General features: G+C 45.8%; 1 protein-coding gene across 7 annotated transcripts in view; it reads right to left on the reverse strand.

Annotated features, from left to right (window-relative positions):
• Nucleotides 1-3,062: 3,062 nt before the first annotated feature.
• CEP250 (centrosomal protein 250) overlaps nucleotides 3,063-15,362 on the reverse strand; it is a 34,463-nt gene continuing 22,163 nt past the window's right edge. For 5 of the 7 annotated variants that reach the window (XM_015296253.4, XM_004946945.5, XM_040650876.2 and 2 more), the window contains 10 exons: nucleotides 14,217-14,376; nucleotides 13,115-13,439; nucleotides 12,586-12,713; nucleotides 12,209-12,329; nucleotides 10,984-11,138; nucleotides 6,847-9,891; nucleotides 6,046-6,201; nucleotides 5,520-5,633; nucleotides 5,297-5,344; nucleotides 3,063-3,680 (listed from right to left, as the gene is read on the reverse strand). In XM_015296253.4, coding sequence (XP_015151739.2) covers nucleotides 3,393-3,680; nucleotides 5,297-5,344; nucleotides 5,520-5,633; nucleotides 6,046-6,201; nucleotides 6,847-9,891; nucleotides 10,984-11,138; nucleotides 12,209-12,329; nucleotides 12,586-12,713; nucleotides 13,115-13,439; nucleotides 14,217-14,376 — 4,540 coding nt within the window. In that variant the 3' untranslated portion in view covers nucleotides 3,063-3,392. Of the gene's footprint in view, nucleotides 3,681-5,296; nucleotides 5,345-5,413; nucleotides 5,634-6,045; nucleotides 6,202-6,846; nucleotides 9,892-10,983; nucleotides 11,139-12,208; nucleotides 12,330-12,585; nucleotides 12,714-13,114; nucleotides 13,440-14,216; nucleotides 14,377-15,362 lie in introns of all 7 variants that reach the window. The other 2 variants (XM_046902974.1, XR_213434.5) reach the window with 2 other exon arrangements.

The raw sequence follows: 15,362 nt of genomic DNA on the forward strand, positions 1-15,362 counted from the left end.
CGCACCGCCCTCGGAGCGGGGCCGGGCTGCCCAGGGCCCAGCCGTGACCTCGGGCACCTGCAGGGTTGGGGCGCCCGCAGCTCCGGGCAGCAGTACCGGGGCCGCATCGCCTCTGGGTGAAGAGCTTCCATTCACACCTGACCTAAACCTCCCCTCTTTTAGTTTGGCCTGTCACTGTCAGTCTGCGTGAAAATCCAGTCTCTCCTGTTGATATGCGCCCCGGAGCACTGAAGGCCGCACGGAGGTCTCCCCGGAGCCGCCTCCTCTCCACACAGAACGGCCCCGGCTCCCTCAGCCTTCCTGCATAGGAGTGGTCCCAGATCTCCCTTCCCGTGTACTGAGGGTACACTCTCCTTGGCCTCTTGTCTGACCAGTGTACCCGTAGAATCCCTTCTTGCCATTTTTCACGTCCCTTGCCCAGTTCTGTCCCATCTGTGCCTTAGCTTTCTTCCTTGGCAGCCCCACAGTGCCCTGCTTGCACCTGCAGACCCAGCAGGCAGCTGCCAGCAGCAGGCTGACACCCAGCATAGGAGGCACTGGGCAGCGGCGATGGGCACCCCGGGCAGGGTTTGTAGCCTCGGAGTTAAGAGTCTTATAGTCTCATGGTGAGGGAATAAACCATCCCGTGCAGGACTGAATAGAGTAGGCACCAGTTATAAGTTAGCAATCTAAGAGTTGAGAGTCTCAGGGTTCTGGAAGGTAAACTGAACAAGCAAACTTTTCCACGTTCCTGACCTTTCTTTACAGCAGGATCCCAGGCTGAGTTTCTAGTTCATCTCTCAAAAGGAAATAGAAGCAACTGTTCTACCACCGATTCCAGGACATTCCACAATTTACTGACAGTGATACGATCCCCTGGAGCACTCTCTTTGGCAGGAAGACCATCCCTGCGCTCTCCTCATAGGAAAGATGCTCTCACCCTCCCTGCAGCTTGGCGGCTGTTCCCTGGGTCTGTTTCTGTGTGTTACTGGGGAGCCCACACCTGGACACTGTGGTCTCACCAGAGCTGAGCAGAGGGGAATGGAACGATGACCTCGAGCTGCTGGCAGCGCTCCTCACACAGCCCAGGGATGAGCAATGCTCAGTGAGAGCCGAGGCAGAAGAGCTGTGCAGTGCCTCAGCTGCTCCCCACCAGCACTTTCCATCCCCGTGCCGTCCCCAGGTGAGGTTGTGCTGCCCACTCAGCAGTAGGGCTGAGTGCAGTGCTGTGTGCTCTTTGCCATCCAGCTGCTCCTGTGGGACCTGCTCAGCCATTCCCCTCCTCAGTGTCCTGTGGTGGCCAGATGCAGTGGTGCCCATTGGGCTCCTGGTGCCAGGAAAGGCTACACTCACTGCCAATAAGGCCTGGAGGGGCTGTGCTGCAAAACACCGTGGAACCGATAGGGAGATTTCTTTTTCACTGCTGGAACCTCCCCTGCGTCAGTGGGTCAAGGTATCCTCCGGGGAGCATGGCATGAGGCTCAGGATGGCAGCTATGAGCTGGCAGCACAGGGGGCAGTTGGCCCTGGCAGTGGCCCAGCACTGCCTGCAGCCCCTGTAGAAGCTGTGCCTGCAGAAGACAGTGCAGGTCGTGTCGGCCAGTGGGCAGAGACAGATGGGGCACAGCTCCTCCTCATGGGCCTCCCGCAACTGCACCTGTGCCTCCTGGCTGCAGCTGCCCTGGCATGGACCTGCTCCAAGGACAGACTCACTGGAGGCTGCCTCTTGCAGAGCTATCAGCAACCTCCAGTCCTCTTTTATGTCGCTGCTAGGGACAGACACTTCATTGCCACTGATAGGAGCTCTAACATCTGGTGTTCCTCAAACAGGATCCTTGGTCACTTCCAATCCGCTTGCAGGACCTTGACATCTCACATACTGCTGGCAAGGTCTCAACGTCTTGTGTTCCGACAGGGCAAGACATGGATGCCTTGAGAAATGCCAGCAGGACTCAATGCAGGTGAGGTGCCTGGGTTATCTATAGTCACCCACTCCACTGTGAGGTCATGTTCTCAGAGCTCATTATCGTACTCAGGGGTATGAACTTTACTATTAATTTCAGCCTTCTCCATCTCAGTTGTCATTAGTTCTCCTGACTTCATTGTCAGTGGGTTGGGGATTTATATTTTCTTTCATCTCAGTCTTCTGGCCAGCATACTTGTGGAACCCCTTCTTACTGGTTTCCAAGTTCCTTGACAAAGTCGCCTCCAAGTGTGCTTTGGAGAACATTGCTGTTGCATGGCCTTTTCTGCAGTGGCTTTCCAGCTGGGTGCTCCGTGCATGCTCTGGTACCTCTGATTGTTCCTCCCCAGGGGCAGGACTGTGCACTTCCCCTTGTTAAAATCTGTGAACCATTTCCCCAGCCTGTCTGGGTCCCTCTGGATGGCTGCACGGCCTTCTGCTGCATCAGATGCTCCTCCCAGTTTGGGATCCTCAGCGGCCCTGTGAGGATACGCTCAGCCCTGGACCCACTACTGACCCCTGGGTATTCTCTTCTTTCCCTCAGGTTGTCTGTAGCAGTGAGAAAGCTGAAAGACAGTCACTGCCAGCATACCAGGAGCAATCTTCCATCTCCAGTATCTCCTCTCTACCACTTCATTTTTATAACAGATGCATTTCCCTCCTTCTCACATTAAACCATGCAATGGCTCACACTATCTTACTTGTAGAAATGAAAAGCTACTATAACCTTTCCCTATACCACATATTTACCTTCCACTTGGCTTTTTTTTTTTTCTCTACAGAAATAAGGCAGTCCTTCAGCAAAATTTATTTTAATAAATAAACCATCAAAACATTTCAGTCACTAAGTGATGGTATCAAATGCAAACAGAACCAAGTGCACCCCAACTTACTGCACCAGAAGATAATTTCTGGCAAGGGTATGAGACAAACACTGTGATGGTGCAGCTGCCCCAATACAACAAAGAAATAACAATTAACAAAGTATCCCTGTTGTTTGGACACCCAGAGAATACTGCTCATCACTACCCTAAGTACAGAAAAAAAATGACCCATCTAAGCATGAAACTTGGCTTCGAAGAATGCAATAGGGGAAAAAACATAGATCAGGAAAGGTGCAGTGTTTTGGAGAAATAAGTTTATTGAAAAAGTAAGTCTTTGTAAACAGTACAGAAGCTGACAGGAATAACCTAACTTGGAGAGCCACCTGGAGGCTGGTGAGGCATGCCGTGATGGAGTGCTTCAGAAGAGGAAGAAGGCTGACCTTCTTGTCAGGCTTATGCCCCGACCCCATCCATGCCAGCCAGCACCAGATTTGTCCCACCACTGCTGCTGGAGACCCTGCAGTGCTCCAAACTTCTCTCTTACCTCAGTACCTGTGCTCTGCACCAATCACCTTGCCACCTGCTACTGCAGGACTCCAACTCAGCTCCAGCTGCATGCTGCTCCTGTTACCTCAGACCATCCCTTGTGGTGGATCTCACTGCTGAGTGCAACAGCTGTCTCTCAGGAGATCGGCAGTCCAAAGATATTAGTGCCAAGGTATGGTTCAGAGATAGATCCAGCTTCTGAGTCTCTGCCTCCAGAACAGCAGCTTTGGGCTCCCTGATCACAGCCTCCAGGGAGTAAGACAGCTCTTGGTGAAGGTCCAAAAGCTCCTGACTGGTTTTTGCACAACACTCAATATAGTCCTGCTTGTATTTTCGTTCTTGTGCCAACTGCTGCTGCAGAAGAGTCACCTGAAAGAAGGCAGAAGGCTGAGCTCAGAGAAATCCACACTGTAGGACCATCCTTAGCTCCGTGGAACCAGCTGTCAGGGAAACACCCTCTAACTCCAGCCCTGGCCAACACTTTGTCCTTGTTGAATGGAAAGTAACAGGTTCCAAAGTCAACATGAACTGAACTTAGATGATCAACAATGCAAATTCCTTTCTCTCATACTGTACACGTGTACAACACTGACATATGTGCACAGGAAAGAAAAAGATTCCTACAGGATTCAGTAATGCAACTTTTTTCAAAAGAGCAATTTTGGTAACTGCCACCTTAGTTCCACATGCTTTTTCCTCAGCAGAAGGACCACTAGTTACACCAGTGTCGTAAAAAAGACTGCTTGTTCAGGAGTGAGGTACTGAAGAATCGTTCCGTTCAGATACAGCTTAAAAACTTAACAGCTAACATGAGAAAAGGAACCAAAGGGAACCACACCACTTCAGAGAGGGACAGATCTGACCTCGTATCTCAAATAACAAGGACACCTTTGTGAAACTGGGGTTTAAAGGCAGAAAAACCCTCCCACACCTTGGTAGGTAATCCAGGGACACAAGTGGGAGAAGCAGCCACATGCTGCTTAAAGCATCTGCCAGGAAACAGGAGATCGAGTTGCAGTTTTGCTGTCTTCCAGAGCTACGGAGTGCCTTCATTAATAAGCTCTTTTCTTTGATCAGAACACTTTAATTTTCCTGCTGAAGTAGGTCCACAATGCATGCAGATACAACAGTCACAAGAGGAAAAGGAGTTCAATCAGTTCTCTCTAGTAATGGAACTTCAGCCACTGAAGCTTCCTAGCAAGAGCTCATGATAACTTGCTGGTTTCAACAGCATGCTCAGCTTACTTTTCAGAACTAAGCAGTATGTACTTTAGCCACAGAAGTATTACGTTCACCTGTTGCTTTTATCTCCTGTGAAGATTCATACCCTTGGGGAGACCTAGATCTCCTAGATGACCTAGTCAGATATACCTGACTCACAGAAGTAAGTGGAAGAGAAGTCTGGCAACCTGTTGGTACTGCCAGTATTGCTGTGAAAAGATTCAATTACTGAATGCTGTTGCAAGGTATCTGCTTACACTGATAAAACAAATATTCTTATAGTGCTTAGGTCTCTGACTCAGTCCAGTACTGGGACCATGATTAGCACAGAAAAACAATACAAGACTTATGGCTGCATGACAGCTATAAGCTTGGCCACTGTCTTGTGCCCCTGGAACTCTGATAAGATGCAAGCTCCCCTTTTATCGAATCAAGGGAAAATAGGAACAGTTGACAGGATGAGTATGGCTCAAAGGAAACATCCTTAAAATACTCTCTGGCTGCAGGAAAGTTTCAATTTTCTCATTTCCCTGCAATCCATCACCCACCATGCCTGACTTGGTAAGTCAGAGACCAGCCTACATTAACAGCCTTATTCATCCACGGCCAACAAATGCAGCTACCTGGATATTTCCACTGCCTGGTGTACTCACTTCCTGACAGCTGGGACCCAGCCAAACAAAACTTGCGCTGTAACATCATGCAAAGTTGTGTTCAGCAGTGCAGTTACAGCAGCTTTTGATGACAGCTTTTCTATTCCTCACCTGGTTCTGTAACTCAGCTAATTGACTGCAGAGAGCACGAGCCTCCTCCTGTGAAGAAAATGCAAGGATTTCTTTTTAGTCTCCAGTCTGGGCAGGGTCACAGTCTGTATCACTTACATTATGTCTATGTGGTGGGGTTGGGGGGTGGGCAATGTTGCCACTGGAATTTGCCACAGTTCCCCTGTATGGCCAGACTCTTCTTTCACCACGATTCTGTTCGCACCTTTCTAGAAGCAGGCATCTTGTCCTCATCAGATTCCGAGAGAGAAAACCTGTTTGCATTTGGCTGTGACTGACGCCTACAACTTCTCTTCAGCCTCCTCCGTTCATGTTCCACCTGCATGTTGGATAGGAGAAAGAATCACAGAAACCAGCCACCAAACAAGGAAAAAGAAAAGATCCCAGGACATTATTTGTGAGAAGATTTCTGTGCAGAGACTGTTTAATAGCATCAGAGAAAGCTGGAGGCAAAAAGCACTCGATATAGACTATGGAAGAGAAAGAGCAAGAGGAAGTTCCTGACACGAGTGTCAAATGCGTGTGCAAGGTGACACCAGGGCAAGAAGAGTAGGACCTGAGTGAATGTTCATCTGTGAAAGCAGTGAGGTGTCAGTGGAGAAAGAAAATGTGAAACTGTGTCTCCACGTGGGAGTGGGAAGTAAACAGAGGACTCTAAAGGACTGTATATGGAAACAAGCTGAGTTCCAAAGGACCATAAGCACTGCAGAGGCGGTGAAAGCCTTTTTTACCTGCTCAAGAGTTATCTTGAGCTCAACATTGAGTTGCTTCAGCTCAGACTTTTCATGTTCCAGCCTTGCAACTGCTTGCTGCAGACACTCCAGCCGCTGCCATAGGAGCTTCTTTTCCAAGAGCCACGATAGGTTCTCACCGCCTTCAAAAGCCTCCTGGGTGTACACAGACATCATGTGAACAGTCATCACATAAAGGTTAGAGGGACCAAATTAACATGTCAGAGAGGGTGACCAGCCTTGGGCATGGACATCATTAAGTCCCTTCTTTCCTTCCTTCCTGGCAGGCCAAAACAGCAATATATGTTCCTACGTGCTCTGCATAGGGACCACTACATAATCATGTGGCTAGTAATAAAATAACTTCTTGCTTGTTCACAAGTAAACAGAATGTGTTTGGTCAGAACCAGCAGATCTCTGCAATTACACTCCAAGCACTGTCACTGCGGGTGCTGCTCAGTGATCTTTAAAAAATTCTACAAAGTTTAGCACATTAGTTTGGTCAGCTGTGCCCTTTTGTCTCCATGCCAAATCCTAACCACATTATGTCAGCTAAACTTGCCTGGACAGCAGAACTGATTACTAATCCCTAACTTTTGGACTTGATTTAACAGCAAGCTCTGTAGTTCTTTCAGTAGTTCTGGGCTTGACAGAAAAAAATTGTAGCAGGTGAATGGTCTGTGGCCTGTGCTACACAGGCAGGCAAGCCTGCTGACTGAAATCATAGGTTCTTTGGCCAAGCTGGTAAATATTTATGGGAAACAACATTTTAGTTGACTGATGACCAGTCACACCACCTACCTGAAGATGAAACCGGTCCTTGTCCCTCTCTGAAACCATACTCTGCAGAATGGCTATTTCTTCCCTCAAAGTCCCATTGGTCATTTCACTCTTAGAAAGGGCAAGAGTCAGTGCTTGTGCCTTCTCTTTCCATTCGATTTCGCCACTTTCAGTCTGCTTCAAAATAGCAATCACACGCTTCAGTTCTTCCCCCTTTACTTTCCTCTCATCTTCCAGTTGTTGGGCTAGTTCCTTCTGCCTTTGCAAGAATTGGTCTCTCTCTTGGAGAACCCTCCTGTTCTCTGCTTCTTCTTCCTCCCATTTTTGGAGTTTCTGGATTTGTTTCTTTAGAGTCTCCCCTTCATCTTTCCAATGCAGAGCTGATGTTAATTGTTTCAAGAGTTCACTCTGCCTCCTCAGCTCTTTTTCTTTCCCTGCCAGAGTTTTCTCTAAATACTTGACTCTGTCTCTCTGGTATTTGATCTCTTCATCCTTCTTTGTCAGAGTCTGCTGAACATACTGGAGATCTTCATGAAGACCTCTTATTTCCTCATCTTCTGACTTTTTTTGCTCACCTTGAGCCTTCGTCTCCCATTCGCTCCCATGCAAGGCTTCTTCTGGGAACTTCTCTTCCTCTCTGTGACGTTTAATCTCCTCTTTCTTCTCAGATAGCATAAGCTGGAGATTCTGCAAGGTCTTCAGTTCTTCTTCTTGGTGCTGGAGTTTTTGCACAAGAGTTTCATTGTCTTCATCTCTCTTTCTCACCACTTCCTCAAGCAGACTCACTTGATTCTGGCAAGATGTTAGTGCTACTTTCCTACTTTCTTCACAAATATGAAACACATTAATCTGCTCCGACTGTTTGAGAATCTGCAAATTGTTCTTCTTCATTGTTTTGCTCATTTTGTTTAGATCCTGCTGTAGACTTTTGACCTGTTTAGCTTCCGACTCCTTCTGCTTCTGAAGTTCCTGGACATGCTCTTTTAGAGATGCTATCTCTTGATCCCTAGCTGCTAAGGAAGATTCAGCACATTGTAGTTTTTGCACTATAGCTGTAGTCTGCATCATCGTATCATCATTTTGTTGTTGAAGCTTAGAGACAGCTTTCTCTAAAACCTCTATCTTTCTTTCTCTTTCTTTCAGAGTGATTTTTGTTTCTTGAAGAATCACTTGATCAGTTTTGTGCTTTTCCTCCTTTTCTTTAAATGCCTCACACTGCTTTCTAAGAGATAAAGTTTCTTGTTCTTGTTCCTTTAAAGCCCCTTTAAGATGCTGCAGAATTTCTTTCTGCTGCATAGAGTCGTCTTCTTGTTTTTGGAAGGTCTCAATCAGTTCCTTCTGAGATTCAATCATTAAATCCTTCTCTCTCAATATTGCCTTAGTGTATTCTAAGTCTCTACATAAGACATTCATCTGTTCTGTTTTTTCCTCATATTCCCTTGTTTGTTGCTTTTGGATGTCTAGGAGTCTTTCCTTTTCTTTTAAGGTTTCTAATGTCTGCTCCAGTTGGTCACAAACAGTCTTCAACTTCTTTTCCATGACTTCTTCAGCTTCCTGGATTTGCTTTTGCTGTGACTCGAGCTCTTGATCTTTTTTAGATAAGGAAAGTGTCATTTTTTCTACTTTATCCTGGAGCTCTTGCAGGTACTCCTCTTGATGCTCCTTGTACTGCTGAAAGAGTCTTAACTGATCCCTTTGAGAGTCAGACTCATTCTCTCTATCCCTAAGAACTGCTCTAAGCTGTTCAAGGCTTGTGTGCAAAGATTTCACCTCTTCTCTCTCCATCTCCAGTTCTTTGATCTGCTGATTTAGAGACATCAGCTCTAAGTTTTTCTCCTTCAAGTTTCCCTTCATATGATCAAGATCCACTAGCAAACTTCTCACCTGTGATGTACCATGTTGTTCTAGAATCATTACCTTCCCTTCCTGGAACTTGATCACCTGATCTTTCTCTTCCAGATCTTTGCTCATCTTGCTTAAAATAGTCCTCTGCAGTTCTCGTTGCTTTTCCAGTTCCTGTATCTCTTCTTGCTGGGATCTAATCTCCTGGTCTCTCTCCTCCAGGTCTTTGTTCATTTTGCTCACAGCAGTCCTCTGGATTTCTCGTTGCTTCTCCAGCTCCTGTATCAGTTCTTGCAGGGATTTGATCTCCTGGTCTCTGTCCTCCAGGTTTTTGCTCATCCTGCTTACAACAGTCCTCTGTAGTTCTTGTTGCTTCTTTAGCTCCTCTATCAGTTCTTGCTGGGATTTGATCTCCTGGTCTCTCTCCTCCAGGTTTTTGCTCATTTTGCTTAAGGCAGTCCTCTGCAGTTCTTGCTGCTTCTCTAGCTCCTCTATCAGTTCTTGCTGGGATCTTATCTTCTCATCTCTCTCCTTTAGATCTTTGCTCATCTTACTTGCAGCAGTCCTCTGCAATTCTCGCTCCTTCTCTAGCTCCTGAATCTCTTCTTGTTGGGATTGGATCTCCTGGTCTCTGTGTGCCAGGTCTTTAGTCATCTTGCTTACAACAGTCCTCTGCAGTTCTTGTTGCTTCTCCAGCTCCCATATTTCTTCTTGCTGGGATCTGATCTCCTTATCTCTGTCTTCCAGGTCTTTGCTCATTTTGCTTATAGCAGTCCTTTGCAGTTCTTGCTGCTTCTCTAACTCCTGTATTTGTTCTTGCTGGGATTCTGTCTTCTCTTTTTTCTCTTTTATGTCCTTAATAACTTGATCTAGAGTAGTTTTATGCATTTCTTTCTGGTTTTCCAGCATTCTCATCTGTTCCTGGTATAACTTCATTTCTCCCTCTCTCTTTGACAGGATGGCATTCACTTGAATAAGATTCTCCTGCAAAGCTTTTACATCTGCTGCCTCTTTCTGTAGCATCTGGATTTTCTCCCACTGAGCATCCACTTCCTTATTTTTTGTTTTCAAGACAGACAATGTAGTTTGTAGTTCCTGTTCAAGGGAGTGATTCATATCTGCTGCTGTGTTTGCTCGTGTTTCTGAGGCTGTGACTGACTCCTGAAGAATTTTTATCTCCCACATCAGTTTTTCTTCAACTGCTTGCAGTCTATCCCGTTCATGCTGCAACACGGGGAGAAAAAGATTAAGTAATTCTATCTATATAGGTTTGTTTTTCATACTAGATTTGAACTCCCATTTTGGTGGCAGTCAAGGGCTGCAGTCTGAACTTTCAGTAGAAACTTCTACCTATTCAATTGGTTTCCCCTTTCACTCAAAAAAAAACAAACCCAAAAAACAAAAAAACACCCAAAAGCCCAACACCACCAACATATATATCTGAGAACTGTACTGAATTTAGCAAACTGGCCACAACTGATTTTTTTGATGGTGGATTTAGATGATACTTCCATCCCCAACCCCAGTACTGTTTCAGCTTGTGAGAACTGTAATAGACCCTTCCTGATGCTATACAGGCCCACTGTCTTGACAAAACCATTTGGCAACAAGTTCAACAGGTGTCCTCTGCTGCAAGAAAAGCCTCCTGTCATTTTCAGTCACTAGCTTCAACAGATGGCTTGTGTTCTTCTGTTGGAAAAAAAGAGTGACTGTCCCCTACCTCCCAGGGAGTTGGAGATCTCTCCTGTGCTACCCTTCAAGTCCAGATACTTCTGAATTTAAATGTGTATTTGGGCTCAAACCATGCAACATAAGTAAGCTTGAAAGTTACTCAGTCTAAAGTCTTACTGGCAGAAATCTTCAGAACGGTGGAAAATGAACCACCTGCATTGTAAGTAAGTTTTATATGACTCCAGTATCCCTTTCTCCTTATTCAGAAGAATGCTATTGGGAAAGTTGAGATAAAGAGATCACTTATATAAATTTTGTTCTTTTGCACTTGTATTTTGTGATACTGGTTCTCTCTACTTTCTGGACTGATCTCTTACTCAAGGTGTTGATCCTGCTAACTCAGCTATAGGAGCTAGCTGGAAAACAAGTCTAGGAAGCAAAGAATGAATGGAAGGAAGGTAAATGAAAGAGACTCAGTCAGCATTTGTATACTCTGTATCTTCTCAGATTTGGACTAAACTTCTATAGCATCACCGAAAACCAACTCTCCACTGAAAAAAAAAAGTTCCTTAAAATTATTAATAGATGGCAAAAAAAAAAAAAAAAAAGCTAAAAACTGCCCTTCGTGGCATCTGTTAGCCATACCAGCACATCCTTTTTTTGCTTCTCAGCGCTCTCAAGTTTCCTTTCCAAAGATGCCACCTCTTGATGTAGTGTAATAGCCTCCTTCTTTAGAGCAGCAGCTTCTGCCTGCAAGGCTGCTTGTAGAGAGTTCTTCTTCCCTTCTACCATCTGTGTCTCTGCAGCAGCAAAGGTCAAGGAGAAGGTGAAAAGCAAAGTAAAAATCAAACTGATTTGTAACCTAGGGAGAAAATAACATTTTTTTCCCCTATCCATCCATCTGTTTTATTGGCCTCAAACCTACATGAACTTTCAAAACAGACATAACTAAAAACCTTCCAGCCAGAGAAAAATGGAAGCATGAAAGTGGCAAGGTGAAGGCTGACTGTGACACAGTTAATTAACCAGAAAGTCACATGAGGCTTCAGAGAAGAGGACAGATGCCTATGTTATGTTTGAAGACGCACTCTAAGGAATTTTTTTTTCCAAAAGAATGCTTGGGTAATACATTGTGCACTGATAGAGGAAAATAATATTCTGTGATGATATGAACAATGACAGAGACAGGAGAAGATATGCCTGTCTGGCTATGATACAGAGAGGCCAGTAGCCATGGAAGTAGCCTGGGAAGGCCTGGAGATTAAAGCAAGAGGTAATTAGTTGCATATGAAAACCAGTTTGTAGATAAATCTAAAGTAAACATTACCAAAAATGTAAGTAAGAAGTTTCTACAGAAACAAGAAGTTGTTTGCTACAGATTGGAGCTCAGATATCAGAGTGTAAGAGCATTAGGTACCAGAAAACTAGGAAAAGCAGAAAAGAAAGCAAGCATGCGTTGGCAATTACAGTAACCTAGCAGCTTAACATGGAACTGATGCTCAGTAAAATGGCAATGTAAGAAGAAAAGGAAGTCAACAAAGGTAATGTTTTTAGCAGGTTGATGTTTTTAGAGTCTATGGAGAAGGGCAGTATGAGGAATCAAGCTACTCCTACTCTGTAGTGACACAGGACCTGAAGGGCATCACTGCTGCACACCTATCACCAGTCATAGCACTGGATGCAGTGCCAGCCACTGCATTTTTTGCTATGAAAAGCTTTCATTGGTAGTCCTATGGTCAAATCTCATGCTCATTGCCATTTCCCCACCCTCTCATCTCCTGACACTGCAGCACTGTTCCTCTGTGTGGTATCAGAAATCCCTTCCAGTGAGACAGGATTGACTCAGTGGGCTGGAAAGGAGAAGTTGTACCTTCCTGGCTTTGAGCCAACTGTTTCTGTAGCTCCTGATTGTGGGCACTGAAGTGGTCCCTCTCAGCTTGCCTCTTGCTCAGCTCCAGTTCCAGGTCCTGCACTTTCTTCCCAGCATCATTCTGGAGGAGGCAAGAGCAGTATATGTTCACAGAGCCACTGCTGACAGGACACAAGGGGTACAAAAGCTAAAGGCGGAAATAGCCAAGGTGGGAGGGGCAGTTGGACAGCAATGGCAAATATGATTGTCCTTTCTCCCTGTGGCAGCAAGCAAACCTGGCCTACAAAAATTTACACCCATTCTGGCATTGGCACTCTGCTCATCAGCTCAGTCCAGCAAAGGGACAGGACTATCTGGGTGCACTACAGAGACGTTACCAGATCTTGCTGAGTTTGCTTCAGGTCCTGACGCAGGTCTTGCAGGGCTGCTGCCACTCTGTCCACCGTGAGCTCTACATGGAGATCCTTGGCCTGAGAAACAGTTAGGCCCCAGACATGATCCTGTTCTGAAGAGAGAAGCTATTCAGTTTCAAGCTTTAATCTGGGGGTCTCCAACAAACAAGATCTGTCTATACACTGCAGAAGGTGGCAGCATCTTTGTAGCTGTACTTAAGTTTATGTTACAGAAAGTCGTGTAATAGGCTAAGATTATTTTGCAGCACACTAATGTACTGCTCCCAGAAAAGAATACACATGCACCTCATGACTACTGGTGCTAGTGGTTTCTCCATGTACCAATACAGACTTGTCTCTCTGCAGAAACCTCAGGCTTTCAAGACTTCCCAAGGCCTGAGACAGTCTGAACTGAAAGGATGAATCTAGTAGGACTGCGAAGAACCATCCCTCCCCTCCATGTTCTCCTTCATCCCCAAACACTCTACATAATTCTCATCCCTCCCAGACTTGCCTGAACTCCAAGCGACTAAGTCACTGCTTTTATCAGTGCTGTCACACAGCACGTGGTGAAGAACCAAGTGCAATTTGTCCAGCTGAGACTGGGCTTCACAGTGGGCATTATTAGCCTGCTGGCACTCTGTAGCCAATGCCTTTGCTCTGTTCTCTGTGCTACAAAGCCTCAGATGAAGTTCAGCCATCTCAGCCTCTAGCACGTGCAGAGAGTCTCTCAAGCACCGTTCGCCTGCTCGAGACTCCTCCAGATCTTGTAATAGCTGCTTCTCCCGAGCTGCCAGGCTAGCTTCCTTCTCCAGCACCACTTCCTGTAGTGTCTGTACCTGTAACACACATGCACAGAGCCTCAGGGATAGAGCTGCTACTGAGAAAGCAGAGAAGGAAGTAGGGAGAAGAATGAAGAAATTGCTCCAAGTAAACACCATGTTGGAAACAAAAGGCAAAACAAACAAACAAACAAAAAAAACCCACAAGAACTCAGACTGAGCAAGATAGACAATGGGTTAGAAACAGGTGCCTGGAGGCCCAGGGGCCAAAAGGAAGATTCCCCATCCACAACAGAATGACTGAGCCATCACTCTTTCCAAGCTCAGAAATGAAGCAGTGTGTGTTTGAGTAGAGGGCTGGCAGGGCAAGGTGGCAGATAAAGCACCCCTGCATGGAAGTGGGGCTGTCAGGGATGCCTAGGAGTAGAAGTAAATGGAAGTCAGTCACCATCCCTTACTGCGCATCTCCAAAACGCCAGATGAACTTGGCTGAGGTGGAAGAGATTTCCACGGACTGCGATAACCACTTCTATGTCATCAGATCACTCAGTGACCTACAGAGGTAGACTCCCACCATCAGGGAACATTAGTAACATAGATACTGAGAAGTTCCAAAGGAGTCTTCTGTTGCTCTTCAGAGATTTAATGCCTTGAACCATAAGAGAACAGGGAGCAACACGAGGAAAACATAGCAAATCCAGCCTTCGCCTCAGTGTGCAGCCTCTAGGCAGAACACAGGAGGGCGTATTGTTGGAAGGGGAAACAAGTTGGGACCTACAAACTGAAGTGGTATTCAATGCCCCTGGGTAAGAGGAAGCTTAGTGGATAGGACACCTGGTTGTTGAGCTCTTGTATTTCTCTTCTGTGGTCTGAGTGAAGCTGCTGAGCCTGTTGAATAGCAGAATGTAGTTTAGACACCTCGTTCTGCTGGACAAGGTTGTTTTCTTCCAAGGTCTTGAGGCTCAATTCCTTCTGTTCCAGAGACAGAGATAGCCTGAAAGAGAGAACATGCAACTCATTACTCATAGTATAAGACCTAATAAACTCTTTGGACTTCCACTACCAAGGCTAAAACTGCTGTCTGCTGAGGTGTACCTAAACAACTAGGCTGCTCATTCAGTCCTAAGCCAGGTTGGCAATCACAGCAAAGCATGCACCTACCATGCTCATTTCCACAGAGAAAAGCTAATTAGTGGCTAAGTTTAATATATTTTTGAGATGGGAATACAAACATAGGAGCACATATACTGAAACACTTAAATGAGAGATGTTAAAAGTGATATCCACAGATACAATCTCATGTTCTGCCACTCTGCAATACAGGTGGTAATAAGGGGCAGCTTTATCCACCACTGTCTCTAGTTCTTCTCAACTTCAAGAATTCCACAGAAGAACATAAGCCTAAAAGCTCCAGGCAAAAGGGGGATGTGTAATTTTTAATGTGTTTATGGATAATGCATCTTTATAAATGTCTAATATCCACAGTATAACTTCTTACCCTCCTATGCAGGTGGTTCCATGCAGTGGAGCTCACAATAATACTCTCGGATGTACAGCAAAGGGTTGGAGACTAACGAAAATACAGTTAGAAGATAGAGAATTGCTTCACCAAAGACCATCTCACCTTTATAATAGTAAGGGCCTAAGAAATATATATGGCAATCTGTGTCATACAAGTGCCATGCGTGAGGTCTCATGAGGACAGAGCAGAAGACAATCCTCTCCCTCGCCCTGTCTGCCACCCCTTTGTTGATTCAGCCCAGGATGCTGTTGGCTTTCTGGGCTGCAAGAACACACTGCAGGCTCGTGTCCACCTTCTCATCCGCTATGACCCACATGACCCTCTCTGCAGGGCTGCCCCCAAAGCATTCTTTTCCCAGTTTGTACACATACTTGGGATAGCCCCAACCCAGGTGCAACACTTTGCACTTGCCTTGTTGAACCCCATTAGGTTAACGTGGGTCTAGTTCTCAAGCCTTT

This window comes from Gallus gallus, chromosome 20, assembly GCF_016699485.2.
Source record: "Gallus gallus isolate bGalGal1 chromosome 20, bGalGal1.mat.broiler.GRCg7b, whole genome shotgun sequence".
NCBI lineage: Eukaryota > Metazoa > Chordata > Aves > Galliformes > Phasianidae > Gallus > Gallus gallus.